Source organism: Haliotis rufescens, unplaced genomic scaffold (genome assembly GCF_023055435.1).
Source record: "Haliotis rufescens isolate VD_foot unplaced genomic scaffold, xgHalRufe1.0.p SCAF_30, whole genome shotgun sequence".
Taxonomy (NCBI): Eukaryota; Metazoa; Mollusca; class Gastropoda; order Lepetellida; family Haliotidae; genus Haliotis; species Haliotis rufescens.
In genome coordinates, this window is record NW_025964002.1 from 1,171,599 (window position 1) to 1,191,989 (window position 20,391).

General features: G+C 41.0%; 1 protein-coding gene across 1 annotated transcript; it reads right to left on the reverse strand.

The window, feature by feature from the left end:
- Positions 1 to 296: 296 nt before the first annotated feature.
- On the reverse strand, positions 297 to 19,711 carry LOC124152220 (pachytene checkpoint protein 2 homolog). The gene is made up of 12 exons (XM_046525068.2): positions 19,434 to 19,711; positions 19,161 to 19,278; positions 16,662 to 16,827; positions 15,879 to 16,058; positions 14,089 to 14,179; positions 12,027 to 12,163; positions 11,301 to 11,387; positions 8,859 to 8,965; positions 4,928 to 5,081; positions 3,825 to 3,937; positions 2,124 to 2,193; positions 297 to 1,504 (listed from the first exon to the last, which is right to left on the reverse strand). Exons 2-12 carry the CDS (start codon positions 19,250 to 19,252, stop codon positions 1,412 to 1,414), a joined length of 1,290 nt encoding a protein of 429 aa, XP_046381024.1. The 5' UTR covers positions 19,253 to 19,278; positions 19,434 to 19,711; the 3' UTR covers positions 297 to 1,411.
- Positions 19,712 to 20,391: the final 680 nt, after the last annotated feature.

Sequence of the window (20,391 nt, forward strand, 5' to 3'; positions counted from 1 at the left end):
TTCCAGCAGTCAACACTCAACAGTGTTCCAGCAGTCTACACACAACAGTGTTACAGCAGTCAACACACAACAGTGTTCCAGCAGTCAACACACAACAGTGTTCCAGCAGTCAACACTCAACAGTGTACCAGCAGTCAACACACAACAGTGTTACAGCAGTCAACACACAACAGTGTTACAGCAGTCAACACACAACAGTGTTACAGCAGTCAACACACAACAGTGTTACAGCAGTGAACACACAACAGTGTTACAGCAGTCTACACACAACAGTGTTCCAGCAGTCAACACTCAACAGTGTTTGATCTCCATTTATTGAACAGATCTGTACAAATAATGTCTCCATCTGACAGGGATCATACATATATACAAGTGAAGAGTATGGTCACTACGGCAACAACTTCATTTAAAACAGTCTGATATGTCACATTTCCAACTAGATGAATGTTTACAAAAACAACATTAAGGTCAAACTCCCTGACTTCCTGGCCATATAAAATATTTGCAAAAAATCCTGATGAATGTTACTATTACAGGACCCTCATATTTCCTATAAGGACCCTGACATTATTAAATGGGGGTACCTTCAACCTCTAGTTTTGTAGGTCAAGGTAAAACCCTGGGTACCTATACAGAGATAAATGCTGAGTCAGCAATAAAAATACAATCTGGCGGTTCCAGGTTTGAGGGAGTATTTTACAGAAACGTGGCGCATAAAACAACATGGAAACAATGGCCATCTAAACATAAATGTCTGAAAGTCTCAATCAAATATATGGTAATACCAGGTAATGGAAAGCTTTTCATTTGTTTTTTACATACTTTTTTATACAATTTATCACAGCTGAAAACATTTAAAGAAATGTAATCAAAAACAAGTGTCCATTATGTGTAAATTATACAAAAAGAAATGTAGTTGACAGGAATGAAAGTTGTGTGTTCTTGTGGTTGACAGCAGGTAGTGCAGGTCTAATGTAGAGGCCACGTGGTTGTTGAGATCCTGTGAGAAGTATACTTGTGCAAGACTAGTCCATCTATCCCCATATCTGACATCATGGACGTGTCAGGTCAACTTGTGGTGAAAACATCCAACACAGGTCCTGTATAGGGGATTAACATCTGTGAAGGTCACTCTCTGGACGTGTACTCACTCTCCTATTTGCTGGTCCACTGTTTTGGAGAGGTGTTCCACCAAGTCATCCAGTGTAACATTCATATAGGTCACTCTCAGGTCAAGTCTTCCCTCTCCTTAAACTGATGGTCCACTGTTTTAGAGAGATACTCCACCAAGTCATCCAGTGTAACATTCATATAGGTCACTCTCGGGTCAAGTCTTCCCTCTCCTTAAACTGATGGTCCACTGTTTTAGAGAGATACTCCACAAAGTCATCCAGTGTAACATTCATTCAGGTCACTCTCGGGTCAAGTCTTCCCTCTCCTTAAACTGATGGTCCACTGTTTTAGAGAGATACTCCACAAAGTCGTCCAGCGTCACTGTAGAAGTCTACAGACAATGGGAAAACAGAAAATATAACATACCACATAGGACTGGGTTCTAGCGCACACAGCAAGAATTGGGGCTCTGTAGGTCACCTAGCTCTTCAACATAACAAACATATCACAGGGAGGAACATTCTATCTAAGCCCCCTCCCCTCCACTGCATCCTTCTGTACAGTATCAAAATGCTAAAATTCACAAATTAAATTCTATTCTACAAATCTGTGGATCAATAACCAAAATATAAGTCTTATCTTTGAATGAAGACTATTGATAGGATCATATCATGTTTCAACGTGTGGTTTAATTGTCGCAAGAGGGGACTAACAGGATTGGGTGGTCAGGCTCGCTGACTTTGTTGATGCATGTCATCATATCCCAATTGCGAGATTGATGCTCATGATGTCAATTACTGGATTGTCTGGTTCAAACTCGATTATTTACAGATAACTGGAATATTGCTGTGTGGGGTGTTAAACAACAAACAAACAAACATTAATGAGGACAAAAAATATGATAGACAGAAATAAGTAGTTTATATGGCCAATGAAAAGCATCCTAAACTGAATGATTTGACTGGTAGTACCACAAATTTCAGCCTCATCAAGAAGCCTGGAGATTTTACCTGCACAAACATGGCGTGAGCAATGAAAGGGAGTTTCCGCAGGGTCCTTCCACTCAAACCTTGGCTCTTGCTGTGAAGGAAGGAAGTCAAATAGGATCATATTAGAGAATTATACTTTTACATAACATCAGCAGTCTTTCACCCACATTTGACACAAACTTGGGACATAGTTGCTACAAAGTCACCAACTGTCACTGTCCACAAAAACATGGTGGCAAAATCATGATGTGTGATGACTACACCAGGGGTCACATTTATCGTCACACACCCATCCAGGGTCACACCCATCCAGGATCACACCCATCCAGGATCACACCCATCCAGGGGTCACACCCATCCAGGATCACACCCATCCAGGATCACACCCATCCAGGATCACACCCATCCAGGGTCACATCCAGGATCACACCCATCCAGGGTCACATCCATCCAGGATCACACCCATCCAGGGGTCACACCCATCCAGGATCTCACCCATCCAGGATCACATCCATCCAGGATCACACCCATCCAGGGGTCACACCCATCCAGGGTCACATCCAGGATCACACCCATCCAGGGTCACACCCATCCAGGATCACACCCATCCAGGATCTCACCCATCCAGGATCTCACCCATCCAGGGGTCACACCCATCCAGGATCACACCCATCCAGGGGTCACACCCATCCAGGGTCACATCCAGGATCACACCCATCCAGGGTCACACCCATCCAGGATCACACCCATCCAGGATCTCACCCATCCAGGATCTCACCCATCCATCCAGACAGTAACTCCTACTTCCAAGCTTGTACAAGCTAGGACAAATTCCGTTACCATTAAAGGGGAAGTGTACACGCAAAAATCACTTTCTTTCTTTTTCTAAACAAAACGCAATTTTAGAATTAGTTAGTATCTGTGTTTGAAAATATACACTCATTTTTTTCACAGTGAAAGTAGGAAGCTCACAATAGTGTTAAAATGATATGCCGTTATGAAGCCTTCGTTTTACGAGCGAAATAGGCCTGAGTTATCCCCCCTTAGATTATGACGTAATTGGTGCCAATTCAACTGGGTCCCTGTCTATTCTCAACGCAAAAGATATCAAGGACCAGTTTGCGGTAAAACAACATGGTCTACGACACACTCGGCGCAGTGGTGACTCAGCATAACACAATTCTGGCTGGCATCTGAGACGCTAGAATCACAAAACTGTACCTACACCATGTGAAGCGGCTCTAACAAAGCATGATGACGTCATAATGTTTATCAATTGGCACCAATGACGTCATATTGCAAGGGGCATAAGCCATGGTGTTTTTGTTATGGAAATAGAACACTTGGTAAATGTGAAAAATATCAATCGTTTTAATGCAAAAAATATGTTAATTAAATTTGATGTTTTTATATTTTTGTCTATGACACTTCTATGTTAACACTTTTAATGTGGAAAAAGTACAAGAATAATTGGTTCATTTCCGTGTGAACTTGCCCTTTAAGTACAATAGGTGTACAGTGAACCCTGTCAGTCCAGTCTATGTTTGTGGCATATGCTCCATTCTAGACAACTGCATTTAGAAATGTCTTTATATCATACATGACACATCTCCATGATTCGTTAATCCAGAGGATTTGGGGAAGGTATCACAAATATACATGATACAATCTCATTATCAAAACCTACCACACAATGCAGACAATTTCATGATCATTTCTTACATAGCAACATTCCTGAGGTGTAGACTGAGTCTAGTGGCATCGTTCTCTATAAACCTCATCACCTCCAGGTCTCTGAGGTCCAACAACTGCTGGGCGGGGCTGATTATCCCTGACTGAAACAAAATAGTGGAACATGAGGCTGCAGATAACAATCTCACATCACATTGGCACGTGACAGTGTAAGACTGATTCCTCCCATACACTGTTCATACGACAGCCTCCGTGGTCTAGTGGTAGAGCGTCCGCCCGGGGAGCAGAAGGTCCAGAGTTCAATCCCCGGCCACGTCATACCAAAAGACGTTAAAAGGTGGTACTTGTTGTTACCCTGTCTGGCACTCGGCATTAAGGGGCAAAAACAAGGACTGGTCGGCTCGGGGTCAGTATACTGTGTCTGAGTGGGGTATTCATGTTAAACTGCGGCATGGTATCTCAGTGTGCTAGCACTATAATTCGGCATCAGTCCGGACTAGTGCCAGCCAGCCAGCCAGCCAGCCAGCCAGCCAGCCAGCAAACCACACGTGCGTCGTCGTATTTCACCTCAGCTCACCCCACCCCCATTGTTCACACCTTCATGCCATGTATCTGGGTACAAGAACCTTGTCCTGGCTCCTATGCCATGTTTGTTTCAAATACCATAATACCAATGCAGCATTTCAGTGACATGGAGGTGGCAAACGTTACACTTCCCAATGCTATGAGAAAGTGTTGTGTTTGTTTGTTGTTTAAAACATGTTGTAAAACTGCACTCAGCAATATTCTGGTGATATGATGGCAGTCAGAAAGATTTCAAGTCTGGACTAGACAAACCAGTGATTGATATTGAGAGCATTAATCCAAATTACCAAGCCTAATCAACCAAACGGACATGTTCGATAAAGCTTAAAAATTGATCATTGGAAGTGAACCATGAGATGTGCAGATGAATAATACAATTTGAGAACTGAAAGCCAAATAATGATAATGATATAACCCTAATATCAAGGTGCATTGTTTCAGCTATAGGGTTGAGTTTAATATCATCTCAGTTGTAGGGGCTGCTGTCGTATGGTTGAGGCTGCAGTGCAGCGGCTGTATCGGGGTGGTTTCACAGACTGTTATCTCACCCTCATCAGTTCGTTGAGACAGGAGAGGTAGATCTTGAATATTGCACATGGAGAGGGAGGTCCGATGTACTGCTTGATGTCTGCCCGGTCTACAAACGCCAAGTCTATAGCACCGGTCACGTTAGATGTTGTCAGGATCAGTACATTTGGGTGTCTGAAACAGGAGTGCATATTATATCACACTTGCTTACGGAGATTCGCAATCTCATTAAAATCAGATCTTAATTCTCGCTATCGCTAAACAAAGATCTGAGGACATCCCACTAAGGGTCACGTCAGAACAACCTTTTATCTGACCAATCAAAGCGTCGCTTACCAGATCATGAAAGTGATAGTCAGAATATGTTTTATAATCATGCAACCTCGAAAGCGTTAACACAGTGTATTCCGAAAAACAGTTACGGCCCATACGACTGATTTCGTCAAAATTATCGTCTGTCTCTCGCTTCCGTGGGATAAACATTTGAACGGAGGAGGAATTGCACAGTACATGGGAAGCACTACCATACAATCTCAACCATATATTAGACATTCCGGGATGTTCGTTTGTTCAGTTTTCAAAATTTTAATCGACAACTTTGTCAACATATTTTACAAGCATAGTCTGAAATGGAAGTCGCTAGGTTGAGACGAGTGCTGTAAAGCTTGATAAAGCTGCTTTCTAACTGGCTGATGTTGACTTCTTGTTAGTCATTTCAGTGGTCGGTCAAAGTTTGCAAAAGTTCGTTCTGACCCCTAATGGTATGTCCTAAGATCTTTGTTTAGCGGCAGCGAGAACTTAGATCTGATTTTTATGAGATTGGGAGATTCGTTAAAGGGTAAAACTGTTCCTTAAACAAGCCTCTATGATCATGAGGACACAAGAAAACATCTTTTTAATAGATTTATATGTTCACCTTCAATAAAAGAACAAATCTCAATCACAAGAACAGGAAGGAACTGTTACTTCGATTAAAGTTTGTATTACCAGTATTTCAGTTCATTTTAACATGTTTAAAGATGGACAACCAGAACACTTTATCTAATGTAAATCATTCCTGGATAGCATTTAACAAAGATATTTTTAGTCCTCATTTCAAGATGTGGAACAGCCTCTTGTTATCTATGTAATACTATGTGTGATTGGGTAAGTTAACAGTATTCCAGTCATATCACAGCATGTCAACTTATAAATTATGGTCAGAGGAAAGCCAAGGTGATGCAGGTCTTAGACATTACCACATTGGTGAAACCCACGAGCACGGGGATGGTCAAACATAAACTTAACAATCAGGGCAAACTGGGAGCTGAACCCACAATCAAAGGGCCACCTGTGTAAATTTTACAATAATTTGTATATTTATATACTTATCCTATCGTACACTAAGCAATTATTCCTTCTTCTTTCGATCCTATGTGGAAACAAGCATGAACAAAATTTCCCGCTTCTTAAAAACAATTCACCCAAACACATCCCAGCATGAACTTCCAAACAAATGGTCCATCCTGTGCAGGGCAACCTACATGACTTGATCACATGACTACCCTTGACGCGTTATTTTTCTTTTGCAGAACTATCAGGCTAGAGGAGCTGTGATGCAGGGATCGTCGGGAGGGCATACAGCTTGTGAGATAGGATAAGGATACAAATATACGCGGGACAAGCAGGACAACAGGATGGACCAATTTGCTGCTGACACATTTCGCAGATTCGCTAACATCCTTGGAGGCGGAGAACGACATGGTGTATCTGGAGGAGAACTTCAATCCTCCCACCCATGACTTCACGGAGATCACGCTTGGCAGGCACGAACTCTGTCACTCTCTCTTCTGCTGTTCCTCCAATTGTCTTAGATGTAGTCGAAGTAGATCGACAGACACCTTGGGATGGGTGTCACGTGTAATGTCTTGAATCTGGAGAGACTGACTTGACCAAGGGAGCCGGCACAGGCATGCCTTAAAGGGATCGTCCCATTGATCTTGTTGAAGGACACCTTGGCGTCGAAGGGCTGTAAGAGCAGGTCAAACATGGTTTCAGTCCCCGAGAGGACAGTGAAAATCAAAGGGAGCATAACGATGGTATCCAGATGAGCCAGATGGAAGTCCTCCACAGAAGTCATTGTAAGGCTGGGACTGGTAACTCAGGTACTCAATCGGGTGTGTACTGAGAAGGATCTGGGTACCCACAGGGCAACCAGGACCCGTGGTTAGTCACCTGATATATTGTTTAATGGCAAAAATGACCTAAAGTTCACATTCACTTTTATATGTTTAAATAAAGAATAAATTTCAGTCAGCTTCAGTGTATGTATGACCATATCATATTATACATGTAGCTAAATACATTTTGCCAGGACTACGGTCAAACTATTCCTAATCGTAAATTTTGTAACTATCTCTTGAGGCTGACAGCCGGGTTCCCGGGATGGGTGGTGTAATAGAGGGGTGGGTACCTCGGTAGTAAATTTGGACTCGTCCAAGCTCTAATCACTTGGGACAAAGGGTCAACATCCCCATCCAGGTCAGGAGCTCTAGCAAAGCTGAGACAGTCCATGTGTGCAGGATTCTTCCACACGAACACGTGGAGGCTGCAGCCGATCCCGCAATCAGTCATGACAGGCCTGGGAGGGAGCGTTAGGTTCAAGGAAGTCAAGCTGTCAAGAAGAGGTACCACCGGCAGTCTGGAGCGATCCTGGAAGGCAGAAGTCACAGACTGCAGGAACAATTCTAGGTTCGACGCAGGAATATTATCCAGGTTGCGATGGTCCCAGGAGGTAAGTAGCAGTTGAGTTGGTGACGGGATCGTCGTAGAAGGACGCAGTGCAGATGACCGGGAATGATTAGGTGAGTGGCGATCCACACAATCGTGGAGTAGAGGGGAACAGCGATCGTGATCCAAGGTAGTTCCAGAAGAGGAGAGCGGTAGTAATGAACAGGGGAGAGGAAGTACAAAAAAGACGAAGCATACAGGTACCCATGCTAGTGAGGAGACGGGTCCATACGTAACATGAAAGTCCTGTTGATGACGATTCTACGTTGATCTGAATAACCTGAGGACAGGGAGTGACACCAGGTCAGAGGAGCCATCCTCTAAATCATGTTCAGCGGGAGTGGTACAAGATGAATCTGTAGTGTTTGTGCGAAAGCATCGATGCAGAGAGGGTCGTTACTCCAATTGTTGATCCTGAGATGGTCAATCCTCCAACTGTGGATAGCAAGAGTGTCAATCCCGAGTACAACCAGGTGATCTGGAACAACGATCCTCCGACTGTTGAACAATAGGTGAGCGATCCTTAGAGCGCCACTCCTGCAAGCAACTATTCTTGGAACGGTGGCCCTTGGAAGAAGCGATCCATCAATCCTTAGTAGAGGGTGGACCTGTTCGACCAATCCCAGGGAAAGTCGTACTCGTCACTTTGATGGAGGAGTGCCAGTATCTTTGGATGAAGAGAAACGAGCATCACTAGCTGAAATATCACATAAGAAGTGACAGATGAACGAGGGGTGGTAAGAGGGTCGACCGGGGACACAGTCAAAGCCGACTTGGGGAAATCGACGGAGGAAAGAACCTTGCGAACGTCCGATGTAGCTGGTTGTTCCAACAGAGGCACGGACCCGGTCATATCAGGAACGGACTGTTGAACTTGAACTGACACAGTAGAGACGAGTATCAGGAGGGTCCGAAGTAGAGAAGGTAGTTCTACAGTTCAGGAAGCCTGGGCGATGTTTCTTATCCACTTTCCTTTTTTCACAAACAATAACTTAAGTATGAACTTGGCGGTAATTCTAGCAACAAAAACAAAAAAGCGGTCTCTGAACACTCAATGCACATCTCCACTGTGTGGCCATTTGTTTGGGTGGTGACCATGATGATGCTGAGATGTGTTTCGGTGAATTGTTTTTTAGAAGCTGGAAACTTTGTGAGATAGAATAACTATAGGGAAATGTATACCTTTTGATCTGGTCGATCTGGGTAAGGAGTGCGTTGACCACCCGTATAGCATCTGATGGTTCACTGCCTGACAGGGCGCTCTTCCTGGCTGACGTCAGGCTCTCTACCTGCACAACATTGGCAACACACATCTTAGACTGGATTCAATAACATAAAACAGAACACAGACACAGGCTCATACAGCACCAATGCTTTACACAAAGGATGATAAGCTACAAGAACTGACATATATGTACAGCCAAACCTTGTTGTGTCAAGGGGCGGTCAGGTAGCCTAGTGGTTAAAGAGTTCGCTTGTCACGCCAAAGACCGGGGTTTGATTCCCGACATGGGTACAATGTGTGAAGCCCATTTCTGGTGTCTCTCGCTGTGATATTACTGGAATATTGCTAAAAGCAGTGTTAAACCATACTCACTCATTGTATCAAACTCGTGGAGAACTGGGGAAAAGTTTGAGTCATGCGGGGTTTGAGACAACCAAGAAAGGGAATTTTCGAAAACCAAACATCATGTTGTGAGATTATTACATGTAACTTAGTTTTCTTTAGTTTTCTTTAGTTTCATACGTTTCAATGTTCAAAACATGTGGTTACAAACAATAATAGATATCTCCAGGCCAAACCAGATCTTTTTGCTAGATTACTTGATTTTCATTAACTTCTGATGTAAGGTGGGCTTTTTAAGGTGGCATGTTATTAGAAAACATCCTCAGAGATGCCAACCCTCATTGATGCCTTGGAGTAGTCAGTGGAGTAAAACAGTGTAATTTCATGTGAAAAAGTGCAGTGTCAATAGTACTATGATGCAGGTTTGTACCCTGACATTTCAGGCCTAGACGTACGTGAAACACAAATACACATGCATTGATGCTAGTGATAGAGTCACATTGGACAACGTCACTACTTGAAACATCAGGTGATAAAGCTCAAAATAAGCAGATAAATGAGCCCACTTGCATTTGTAGGGTTAAATATGACTAAACCTCGAAATTGGAAATCAAACCATAAATATAAAAAAATTGGACATCAACATTGATAAGTACTCGAGTTTGATAACTATGTGCGACAACCTCATCAGTGATATCCATCAGGGCCACATTTCAACAAACATATTTTGTAACTTTGGTAATTAAAATTACATTCACTTATCAAAGCATTTAATTCAAGCTCCTATGTGTGGTCAAGCCACCAAACCCCTCCAATTTTCACACGGCGACTACACAGGGCATCTCATAAAATTTGCGGAAGGTGCCCGGTATACTGCACTCTTGCCGTAACACAGAGTCAAAGCTCCACACATTCATAATTCATCATGTGATGATATTTACTGCAGAGCAGAGAGACAATGTGGTGTTTCAAGTTGGGAAGAAATATCAGTGTACATGCAATTAGTTCCCTGTAGAATGCGTCATGTGACCCGTGCACCAACAATTAGATCTTCGTGATGGCTAATGCATGTAAATAATTTGTCAAAAATGTCAAAAATCATAATTTGGGAAGTACAAGAGTAATAGCGTAATTTAAGTTCAAAAGCGTAATTATTACACCAAAAGCGAAAAGCATAATGGCGGCAGCAATTGCTATGAGGTCAGTCAATTGTGTGTGAAGTAATTTCAAATTTCAAAGTTTGGCAAGTGTGAATGTATTTTATTTTAGTTTTGACTGTTCGAGTCATCAGGAGATTTTATGCATAATGTGGATAGTTGGCACTCCCAAATGAGTTCAAGAGAAAGGAGAATTTGACAAATCCAAGTATAAATGATGAAGACAGAAGACACATTTCGGAGCGACGGGAAGCTGAGTTTGGGGAACTGGTAATTTGACACATCCAAGCTTGATACCACAAGGTTCGACTGACTATACTGTACTTGAGTAAATAACTAAGTATTACAGGAGTTGGCAACTTTGGTGAAACATTGGATGATTGTGAATCTAACGGACAGCTTACCTCGTCTATGAGAACAAAGATCAGAGAGTCGGGATCATTGATGAGTATAACTGAAGTCTTACCTCATCTATGAGAACAAAGACCAGAGAGTCGGGATCATTGATGAGTATAACTGAAGTCTTACCTCATCTATGAGAACAAAGATCAGAGACTCGGGATCATTGATGAGTATAACTGAAGTCTTACCTCATCTATGAGAACAAAGATCAGAGAGTCGGGATCATTGATGAGTATAACTGAAGTCTTACCTCATCTATGAGAACAAAGATCAGAGAGTCGGGATCATTGATGAGTATAACTGAAGTCTTACCTCATCTATGAGAACAAAGATCAGAGAGTCAGGATCATTGATGAGTATAACTGAAGTCTTACCTCATCTATGAGAACAAAGACCAGAGAGTCAGGATCATTGATGAGTATAACTGAAGTCTTACCTCATCTATGAGAACAAAGATCAGAGAGTCGGGATCATTGATGAGTATAACTGAAGTCTTACCTCATCTATGAGAACAAAGACCAGAGACTCGGGATCATTGATGAGTTCCTGGATCTTCTGGAACATCTTCATCACCAACTTCCCACTCTGCAACATTCAGTGATGTGACGTGAACAAACACTGGGGCAGTTACCAGACATGCTAAAGCTAAGATTGCACTTCAGACTTGCTTAAGCTTCAGTAGGACTTCACACCTGCTAAAGCTTCAGATGCACTCTACACGTCCTTAAGCGTAAGTTGCACTTTAAACTTGCTAATGCTTAAGTAAGACTTTTAAACATTTTATATTAACTTGCTAAAGCTTGAGTTGTTGTCAACCACAGGCAGATCTTTGGGACATGGAATACAAACCTCATGCATCATCAAAATGTTGTGAATTGTAACTATTATGTAACATAACACCACTGGCAAGAAATGCGTAAATCTAGACTGAGAAAAAATTAAAATATTGCAATCTCAGTTGTCCATGATCATGTGATTTCAACACTACATGTAAAGATCAGCACAAACCGAGATTTTACACTGATGACCTCAAAATACAACCAGGCGCAAAAATGTTGTACCTACACTAAAGTAGCATAGAATTTCGCACAATTATCCCTAAACTTTCTCTCGGGCAAAAGAACATATTTTAACTTTCTCTCATGCAAAAGAACATATTTTTATGAATTCAACACCTATGTGAGGTACGAGTTAACATATGGAATGTTCAGTATTTTTCCTGACCTCTGAGAACCATTTGGAGAACAAGCTGTGACTGTTGACCTCGATCAGCTGACCATATGTGTATCTGTCGGACAGTCGTATGGACAGTTTCTGTGCCAGGGCCTTACACAGCGACGTCTTCCCTGTGCCGGGGGGGCCTAGGGAGAAGAAAATGTCCAAGACTGTAGCTAATTCCATGTATGAGAGCAGTGTGGGTGACACCTGCTGATTTACTGATGCATACTGTACCACAAAGAGGGAGTGATGGAGTTGGGTTTAACACTGCTTTGATAACATTCCACTTAGTTATATAACGGCATGTCAGCTTTGTGGGAGGAAAACCCGAAGTAATGCAGGTCTCAGATGTTTACCACTTTGGTGAAACACACAAGCAAAGGTATAATGCTAACAAACCTAGAAACATAATGATCGGGGCAAACTGGGAATCAAACCCACGATCATAGGTTTCTAACTTGACCAAGGGATGCAAATCTGCACGGCGAAATGCAGCGCCTTAGACGACTGGGTTACCATGCAACCATTAGCACAAAGAATGTATGTCAGTAACAAGATAATTTAGTTGAGTTGTTCTGTTAAAGATGTTAACAGAAAAGATATATAACCAAGCGATTAACATAATATGACAATGTATATGTTCTAGACTGGGTTGCAATACAAGAAGAGTGTATAACAGCCGAAGCGCTTCATGGTAAATTTGCTCCCGTGAGGCACTGTCTTCATCAGCTGATGAACGTCAACAAATACAACTTATATTGATTAATCATGAAACTTTAATTATTTATAGCGAACTATATCAAGACGGAGAATCGTGACGTCGTGACGTCATCCGTTCCAAACATTCCATTTAGAGTGACATCCCTTGGTTTTACAAACGGCAGAAAATGGTGGCTACCACAATGTCATTCGCTTGAAATTCAAGTTGCACCCTTGAAAGTTAGCGGTGGAATTGGAAACAAAATCCAGACCCGGCTCATGCTGACAATGGAGACATATCAACGTTCTGTGAACTTTTGGTGTGTGTTTGAGTCATACTACGGCTGCTGATGACGGGGATTATCGCTTGAGGCGAAGCGGTTGAATTTACTGAAGCACGATAGTGTGGAGGTCGGTGATTTCTTTCGGTAAGTCGAGCATTCTCTGTTATAGCTTAAAATGGACGCTTCAGTTCGGTGACCCGACATATACATGATCTGTCTAACTTTAAAGCCTGCATCATTCACAGCCTAAATTGATGTCGCTCTCAGTTTTCCCTAATTATTTGTAATGTTAATTTTAGACATTGAGGAATTCCCCTAAAGTAGTTCCGTAAGTCTCTGCGCGATTGACAACGTAATCACGAGATATTCTGACGTTCATCGGGAAATGAACAACAGTCAGCTTGGTCGTGTTCACCTAGGTGAGGTCACCCACTACTGTCAATATTAAGATATGGTCTACACAGGGTGGCAATACAAGAGTGTATAACACATGCTCTACACAGGGTGGCAATACAAGAGTGTATAACACATGCTCTACAGTGGGTGGCAGTACAAGAGTGTATAACACATGCTCTACACAGGGTGGCAATACAAGAGTGTATAACACATGCTCTACACAGGGTGGCAATACAAGAGTGTATAACACATGCTCTACAGTGGGTGGCAGTACAAGAGTGTATAACACATGCTCTACACAGGGTGGCAATACAAGAGTGTATAACACATGCTCTACAGTGGGTGGCAGTACAAGAGTGTATAACACATGCTCTACACAGGGTGGCAATACAAGAGTGTATAACACATGCTCTACACGGGGTGGCAATACAAGAGTGTATAACACATGCTCTACACAGGGTGGCAATACAAGAGTGTATAACACATGCTCTACACAGGGTGGCAATACAAGAGTGTATAACACATGCTCTACACAGGGTGGCAATACAAGAGTGTATAACACATGCTCTACACAGGGTGGCAATACAAGAGTGTATAACACATGCTCTACACAGGGTGGCAATACAAGAGTGTATAACACATGCTCTACAGAGGGTGGCGGTACAAGAGTGTATAAGATATGGTCTAACCATGTAGCAAGACAACTCTATTCCAGGTGATGATATTACTGTCTACAGCACGATCGGAGAACAGCAAGGTGGTTGTGGCGTAGTTTAACAACTGAAAAAAAACATACATTGGCTAATGTATTGGTATTATCATTTCAATTTAATCATTAACATTATTTACTTTAAACATACAAAAGACTCTTGATGTTTGTAAGGATCATAAAGCTTGAGTTGGCATTAAATCAGTGATGGTCCATATGAAGGTAACCAGTCTCATTAAAGTCAGATCTCTCACTACCATATGATCCCTCTCTGCATGAAGATCTGAAGACACATAGGAGGTCGTCAGGAGTACTTTCTAATAGGGCTGGGACCAGTCCAAATTTACCACATGGGTACCTGACCCCCTATTACCCGACCCTACCCGGGTACCCACTGTAGGTCTCAAGAGTTGGGAACAAAATTTCTGATTGGGAATTATTTTACCATGGCCATGGCAAAAACTGTTTAGATACAGGTATCAAACGATCAGATCATGCGTACACTGAAGTTGACTGAAGCGTTATCTTTACTCAAACATATACAAGTCAAAAAGTATGTGTGCATCGTCAGAAAGAAATGCGATCATTAGCGACTTGAAGTGTAACCACTGAGCTATAGTGAGTTTTTGTCATTAAACAATATATTACATGAATAACCAGGGGTCTGGGTAGTACTGTGGGTACCCAGGTCCTGAGTTACCCGTCCCAGCCCTACTTTCTAATCTAAACACCATTGGCTTATATCCAACTACTGCCACACTCATTTCGAACTTGTGGTTTCGGTAAAAATCTATAATTTTTTTAGAAAACCACCAGTCCCTCTAGATTGATACTAGCCTTGGTCTAACAGACTAGTGGCTATGTCTATCCCCAATAAGTGAGCGAAGCATCCAGACAACCTTTCAGATTTCTATATCTCAAAATTGAAAATAATCCAAATGCATTCAATAAAGCAGTGACTATATCGTTGTGGATGAACATCCTGTCCTTTATGAGTGCCATGGCATCTCAACCCACAAAGGCACATTAACGAGGTAATACTTGTGTACTGTGGCAGTTGTCTTTTGTTATTCTAAATTGAACTGGTTAAGAAATGAAGCCAGCATCTCATTGGTTCAAGAAATCACAGATTCTTCATTTGGATTGGACAGTCAAAGTTCTCCCAGTGTTCACATGGCACGACCTCGTGTAGCGGTGTCGTCAGATTGTCATGCCTAGAGGGCTTGTATACAGTGTCTGAAAATATCTGCCTGCCTGTAACAGGTAACTTTTCTGTCGGGCTGCATGAAATTTTCCTCCACATGCCTGACTGTCTGGCACATAACTTTAAGACTACGTACGTATGCAGTTTTATTATAACTCCATGTAGATTCTCAAGTCATTGTTAAATGTTTGCATTATTTCAACTGAATCAAGACTTGAATTGTCTCTTAGTTTTTGAGAGTTTTTTAATATTCATAATGCCTGAGTGCGGGCAGTTAATTTTGAAGATGGGTAGGCAACACTTTGGGTCACCAACCCGACTGTCCTGTTTGGTTTTTTAAATTATTTCAAACACTGCCTGTGTACCACTAAAATTACAAATCCTTTAACTCGAACTGATCAAATCAGTGTCCCTGGCAAATATCATACACAGTAAATACATTCTTCTAATAAACTCTATAGAATACTACTCTTTGTTTTAAGATACTTCTTAAAAGTTACTAAAGTCAGTTCAAATTCTCAAAAGTGTAAGACAATACACCATGTACAATGTGTCGATGCATTCACCTTTGCCTTGACCTCCTCATCAAATACAAGACTGTCCCATATTCCATGGAAATCAGAGGACGGAAGGAGCCAGTGACTGGCTGCAGCAAGATCTTCATCATCAATCTCCTCCTGGCCCGGTCCGTCATCGTGAAGTTGGAAGACATGGATATGGAGTATACATGAGGTCAGGTCAATAGCCTGAAACACAACAATTAAATCACGACATCATTTTCAGTCAATTCTAGTGTTATATGGACAATTATGAGCTGTTTACACGACAGACTAGTGGATAGGATAAATCTGTAGACTGATGTCATGAAACTTAGAAGACCCAACATGTATTAATATTATAGCTGTTTCCAACCATTCACTCACCAACTGGACATTCAGACTATCCCTATTCCAAGTAGGGCTGGCTAAAAGATTGATAATCAGAATTATAGTTGATGGAAAGAAATATTAACTATTGATATGAAAATTGCGTCATTGAAAACATCTTACACAAACTGTTGTGATGAAATAAAGTCTTAATTTACTGAAGCAGACCGATTTTACCATTGCCGAAGACAGCATGCAACTGATTTTGTTATATCCTAAATGTCCACAAAGTGAACCATGCATGAATGTGTCACCAATCATCAGTGACGTGAAATATGTTGTTTTTTGTCTGAGCTTTTTGCATATTTGCTCAAAGTTACTTCTCCGATATTTATCGATAACGGATTGTTATTTAGTTTACAATTAGCGATCTTTAAGATTTATATCGATAGCCAGCCCTAAGTCAAAGTGTACTACACTCACTTTTCGACCTGTGTTGGACAGATCTGTATCACATAAAGATATGGACTTGACATGCTCCGTCAGGAAAGCATCGTCATACTCGGTCACTGTAAAGTCTCCATAAGCAACTTTCTGTTTCCTCAATGCAGCCAGCACATGTTCCTGAACCAGAGACACTCTGGCAGTGCTACAAGTTCACAGAAAAGTGATAGAAATTAATCATGTTTAAACAGGCTTTCCTCAGGCAAGTTCATTGATTTGTGAGAATCGTACCAGCACCATTGTCTTGCCTCCACTCACTGGCAACTCTGTTGAAGCTGGTGAAGAGAGCTCTCTCATCTCAGTTGTGGCAAGTCTTAACCAAATACCAGGTACAGTGATTATAGTGTCTTGTAAAACCATAGCAAGTGTCGTCAATCACAAAGTAAGCACTTGTTGTCTGTGACCCATGTGAGAACAGCATGCTGAACAGTGACAACAGAGGTTGTTGTCAGTATCGCCAGCATCACCAACACCTTCCCAATCCACTTGAACATTATTCAGGTTACCATGGTTAACATAGTCGCTAAATGCAGCTTGGATTCGGGGACTGTCACAATAACTCTCCAGAGCTCCAGATAAGCTGCGTATCTGCGTAAAATACGCATCAAACATGCCGAAATATGCAGTAAAATAAAATCCAAGCGTATCAAATACGCAACGAACATTACAGATACACTAAAAAATAAAACTTGTGCATATCATCAAAATATTGTGAAGTAACCCTGCGTATTCGATTAGCAAATCAGCAACTTATTTTGAAATTATAACCGGACATTCTGTCAACCTTGCCACGATGACAGTTACATCATGATCATTTGCCATCACACTTTCTTATGGAAGTATCGTGGTATTTTTGAGTCCTATAAAGCTCTCGAAACCACACGACACCAGTTTGCAGGGACTTGATGAATAGTGTTTTTAAATATTTTACTTAAATACCCACATGTGTAAAAACTAGTGGGTAACAGAAATTTGAATACCCAGATAGAATTACTGATACCCAATGATTTAAAAATGCATGGGTAAAATACCCACAACACCAAAAGATTATCTGGAGCTCTGACTCTCACATCCATACAAATCACTCGCTTGAGTCACAACATGATATATATACTAGCTAGCGACCAATTATTGCCAACTCCCTGTTATAGCACATGTGATCTCATCTTGTTTTACTTCTGCTATGTTTCATTGGATTGGAAGAGAGAAATATTTAACCAAACAAAACTGACTCTTGTGAAGAAATGTGAAAAAACAAACCATATCATCATCTTGCTCAAATACAACTAAAGAGAAGACACGCGGGCGGTGTCATGTGACTAATTCAGGTGTTAAGAAAAATCCAACAACACAACGATGCACATTCAGTTCTGTCACCGCTTCCTATCTGTCTGCCATTTCTTCCCAAAATTACAATTCTAAAACTAATTTGAGCTACTTTTTAAAAAATCCATAACCCTGTATATATCGCGAAAGCCATAGTACATTGTGCTGAGGATAAGCATGTGTAAATCGAATTTACGGAATATTGGTGTACGTTAGTCTTCAGACAACAAACTGATAAAAGCATTTCTTATTAATTGTAATGAAAATAAAACTTGAGTGCGACACAAGAGAAAATAGAAAATGTAATATGTAAATCTGAAGCAGTCTGCGTGATCATGTGGCATGTGCTGTTCAGACGATGGTGATAACTTGTACAGTTGGTTGATAGGAAGGAAAGGAGAAATTGTCAAAATATTTTTAGAAGTGTAGTCGCCAATTTGAAATTAGTGACCCGTACTGGGGTGTTCTCAGATCTTTGTTTAGCGGTAGTGAGAACAAAGATCTGATTTAATGAGATTGGGCAGAGTTCGAAATAATTTTAAAACCCAACAAGACAGTAGGACAGGTGACCAAAAGTGTTGTCTGCCCATCTTCAAAGTAACCTGCCCGCATTCAGGCATAATAAACATTGAAAATTTGCAAAGGCTAAGAGACAAATCATGTTGAAATATTGCAAACAATTACTTGAGAATCTACCAGGTGTTATAAAATAACTGAATATATATGTAGTCTTAAATTATCTGCCATATATTTGGGCAGGTGGAGGAGAATTTCATGCAGACCAACAGAAAAGTTACCAGACATGTGCAGGAAGTTATTTCAGCCACTGAGGGAGGGTAAGGGTTAGCTCTCTCTTAGAGCGAACAAATCCAATGTAATTTGATGAAAATCTGTAAATTTGAGAAAACTGAGAAAATGGCTACTACGACTAAAAGCAAACAATTGGGTGCAGATCACGCTGATTACTTGGGCCCATTATTTGTGACAGCACCTGTGGTCCCATGGTAAAGTGTTGGCTTATTATAATAGATTAACACTTTAGCCCGGCTAGTTTCAAGATGGCAACAGGAGTTCCAGGGTGCTAACTGAAATCCGAAAAAGTGTGTCAAGTAAAATGCACTTCTCCCCAGAAAGGAAACAATTATTACTTACCTACATGGGTTCTGATTGACTTCCACGTGAAACTTGGATGGACAAAGAGGTGCACTGGGTAATGCATCGCCAATTTCTGAGACTTGATCCATAGGTTAATTTACCCAAAACTTGGTCACTTAAAAATGTCTATGAAAGTATCAATAGCTAAAAAAACACAGTCAACAGGTTAAACAAACAGATGGTCACAGACTCACACCTTCAAGATTTCATTTTACTGCCTATGATGACATCCGATTAAAAGCGATATTATTGGATAGATAATGAGAATACCTATATTATATCACCACAGTTTATGCAGGAATTCGCTTATCGTTTCCATAAACATAACGACGTTTCTTAAAAGAAACTATTTCACATATAAAACATCGATATGAGGACGCGTATTTTCCTTTCAAATCTGGCGCTCTGGTACCTGCCGTAAAGGAATACCTGCTGCCAAAAATCACATATGACTATTTTACGACATATTAAAATGGATTTTTGTTGTAATTTTACGAACCTGAACAATTATTAATGCAAAACTTAACCAATTCTTTAGATGTTGAGGTCAATAACATATGAACAAGAATGAATATGTTAATTAAACAACGTCTAAAATGAAAACTTCAATTTACGACAATAGCAAGGGAACCTACTCGTCCGAACACATACTGCGCATTGATGGTGTGTATTGATGAGTGCGTCGTAAACGGTTTGGATTTTACGTGTGCATCTCCTAATACTTTAATAAATTATTTATAACTCCATGGCTGGGAATAAAAAGAATGTTGAAAGTAAAAAAATATGTTTAATAGCATATCCTGAATTTTTATGAATAAACATTAAAATAACAATGTTTTTAATAACTATTTTCTTATTATTTAAAATCGGGCCAGTTATTGTGTTTACTTATTGAGTTTGCGTACCGACCCGTGGGATCTGTGTTAGAATAAATCCCCAACATTCTATAGCTTGTCTTCAAAGCCTGCTAAGTTTAGTCTGGTGGTGGGACCCTGTGAGTTGGCTGACCCTGTGACACGGGGTGTTAGTGCTTATATCTCACCAAGATTTGATTATTTACAGACTGCCTTGATACAGCTGAATATTACTGACTGTGGTTGCGGCCTAAAACAACAACCAAACGTACCACCCACCACTTCAACGTTGAGCAAAACACCAAATTATTTGTCCCTTAAGGTATCTGTTAGAAACTATTTCCATTGACTCTTTGTCTCTTTCGAAAACATGC

What these genes read in the sequence shown, in the direction of transcription:
- LOC124152220 (XM_046525068.2), bottom strand. Translation starts at nt 19,252, where the DNA reads ATGGATCAAGTCTCAGAAATTGGCGATGCATTACCCAGTGCACCTCTT. An exon ending in GTCAATCAGAACCCATGTAG is followed by an intron (nt 16,828 to 19,160) that starts GTAAGTAATAAT and finishes GTGAACTTGTAG; the next exon opens with CACTGCCAGAGTGTCTCTGG. An exon ending in TCTTTGTTCTCATAGATGAG is followed by an intron (nt 8,966 to 11,300) that starts GTAAGACTTCAG and finishes AATGTTGTGCAG; the next exon opens with GTAGAGAGCCTGACGTCAGC.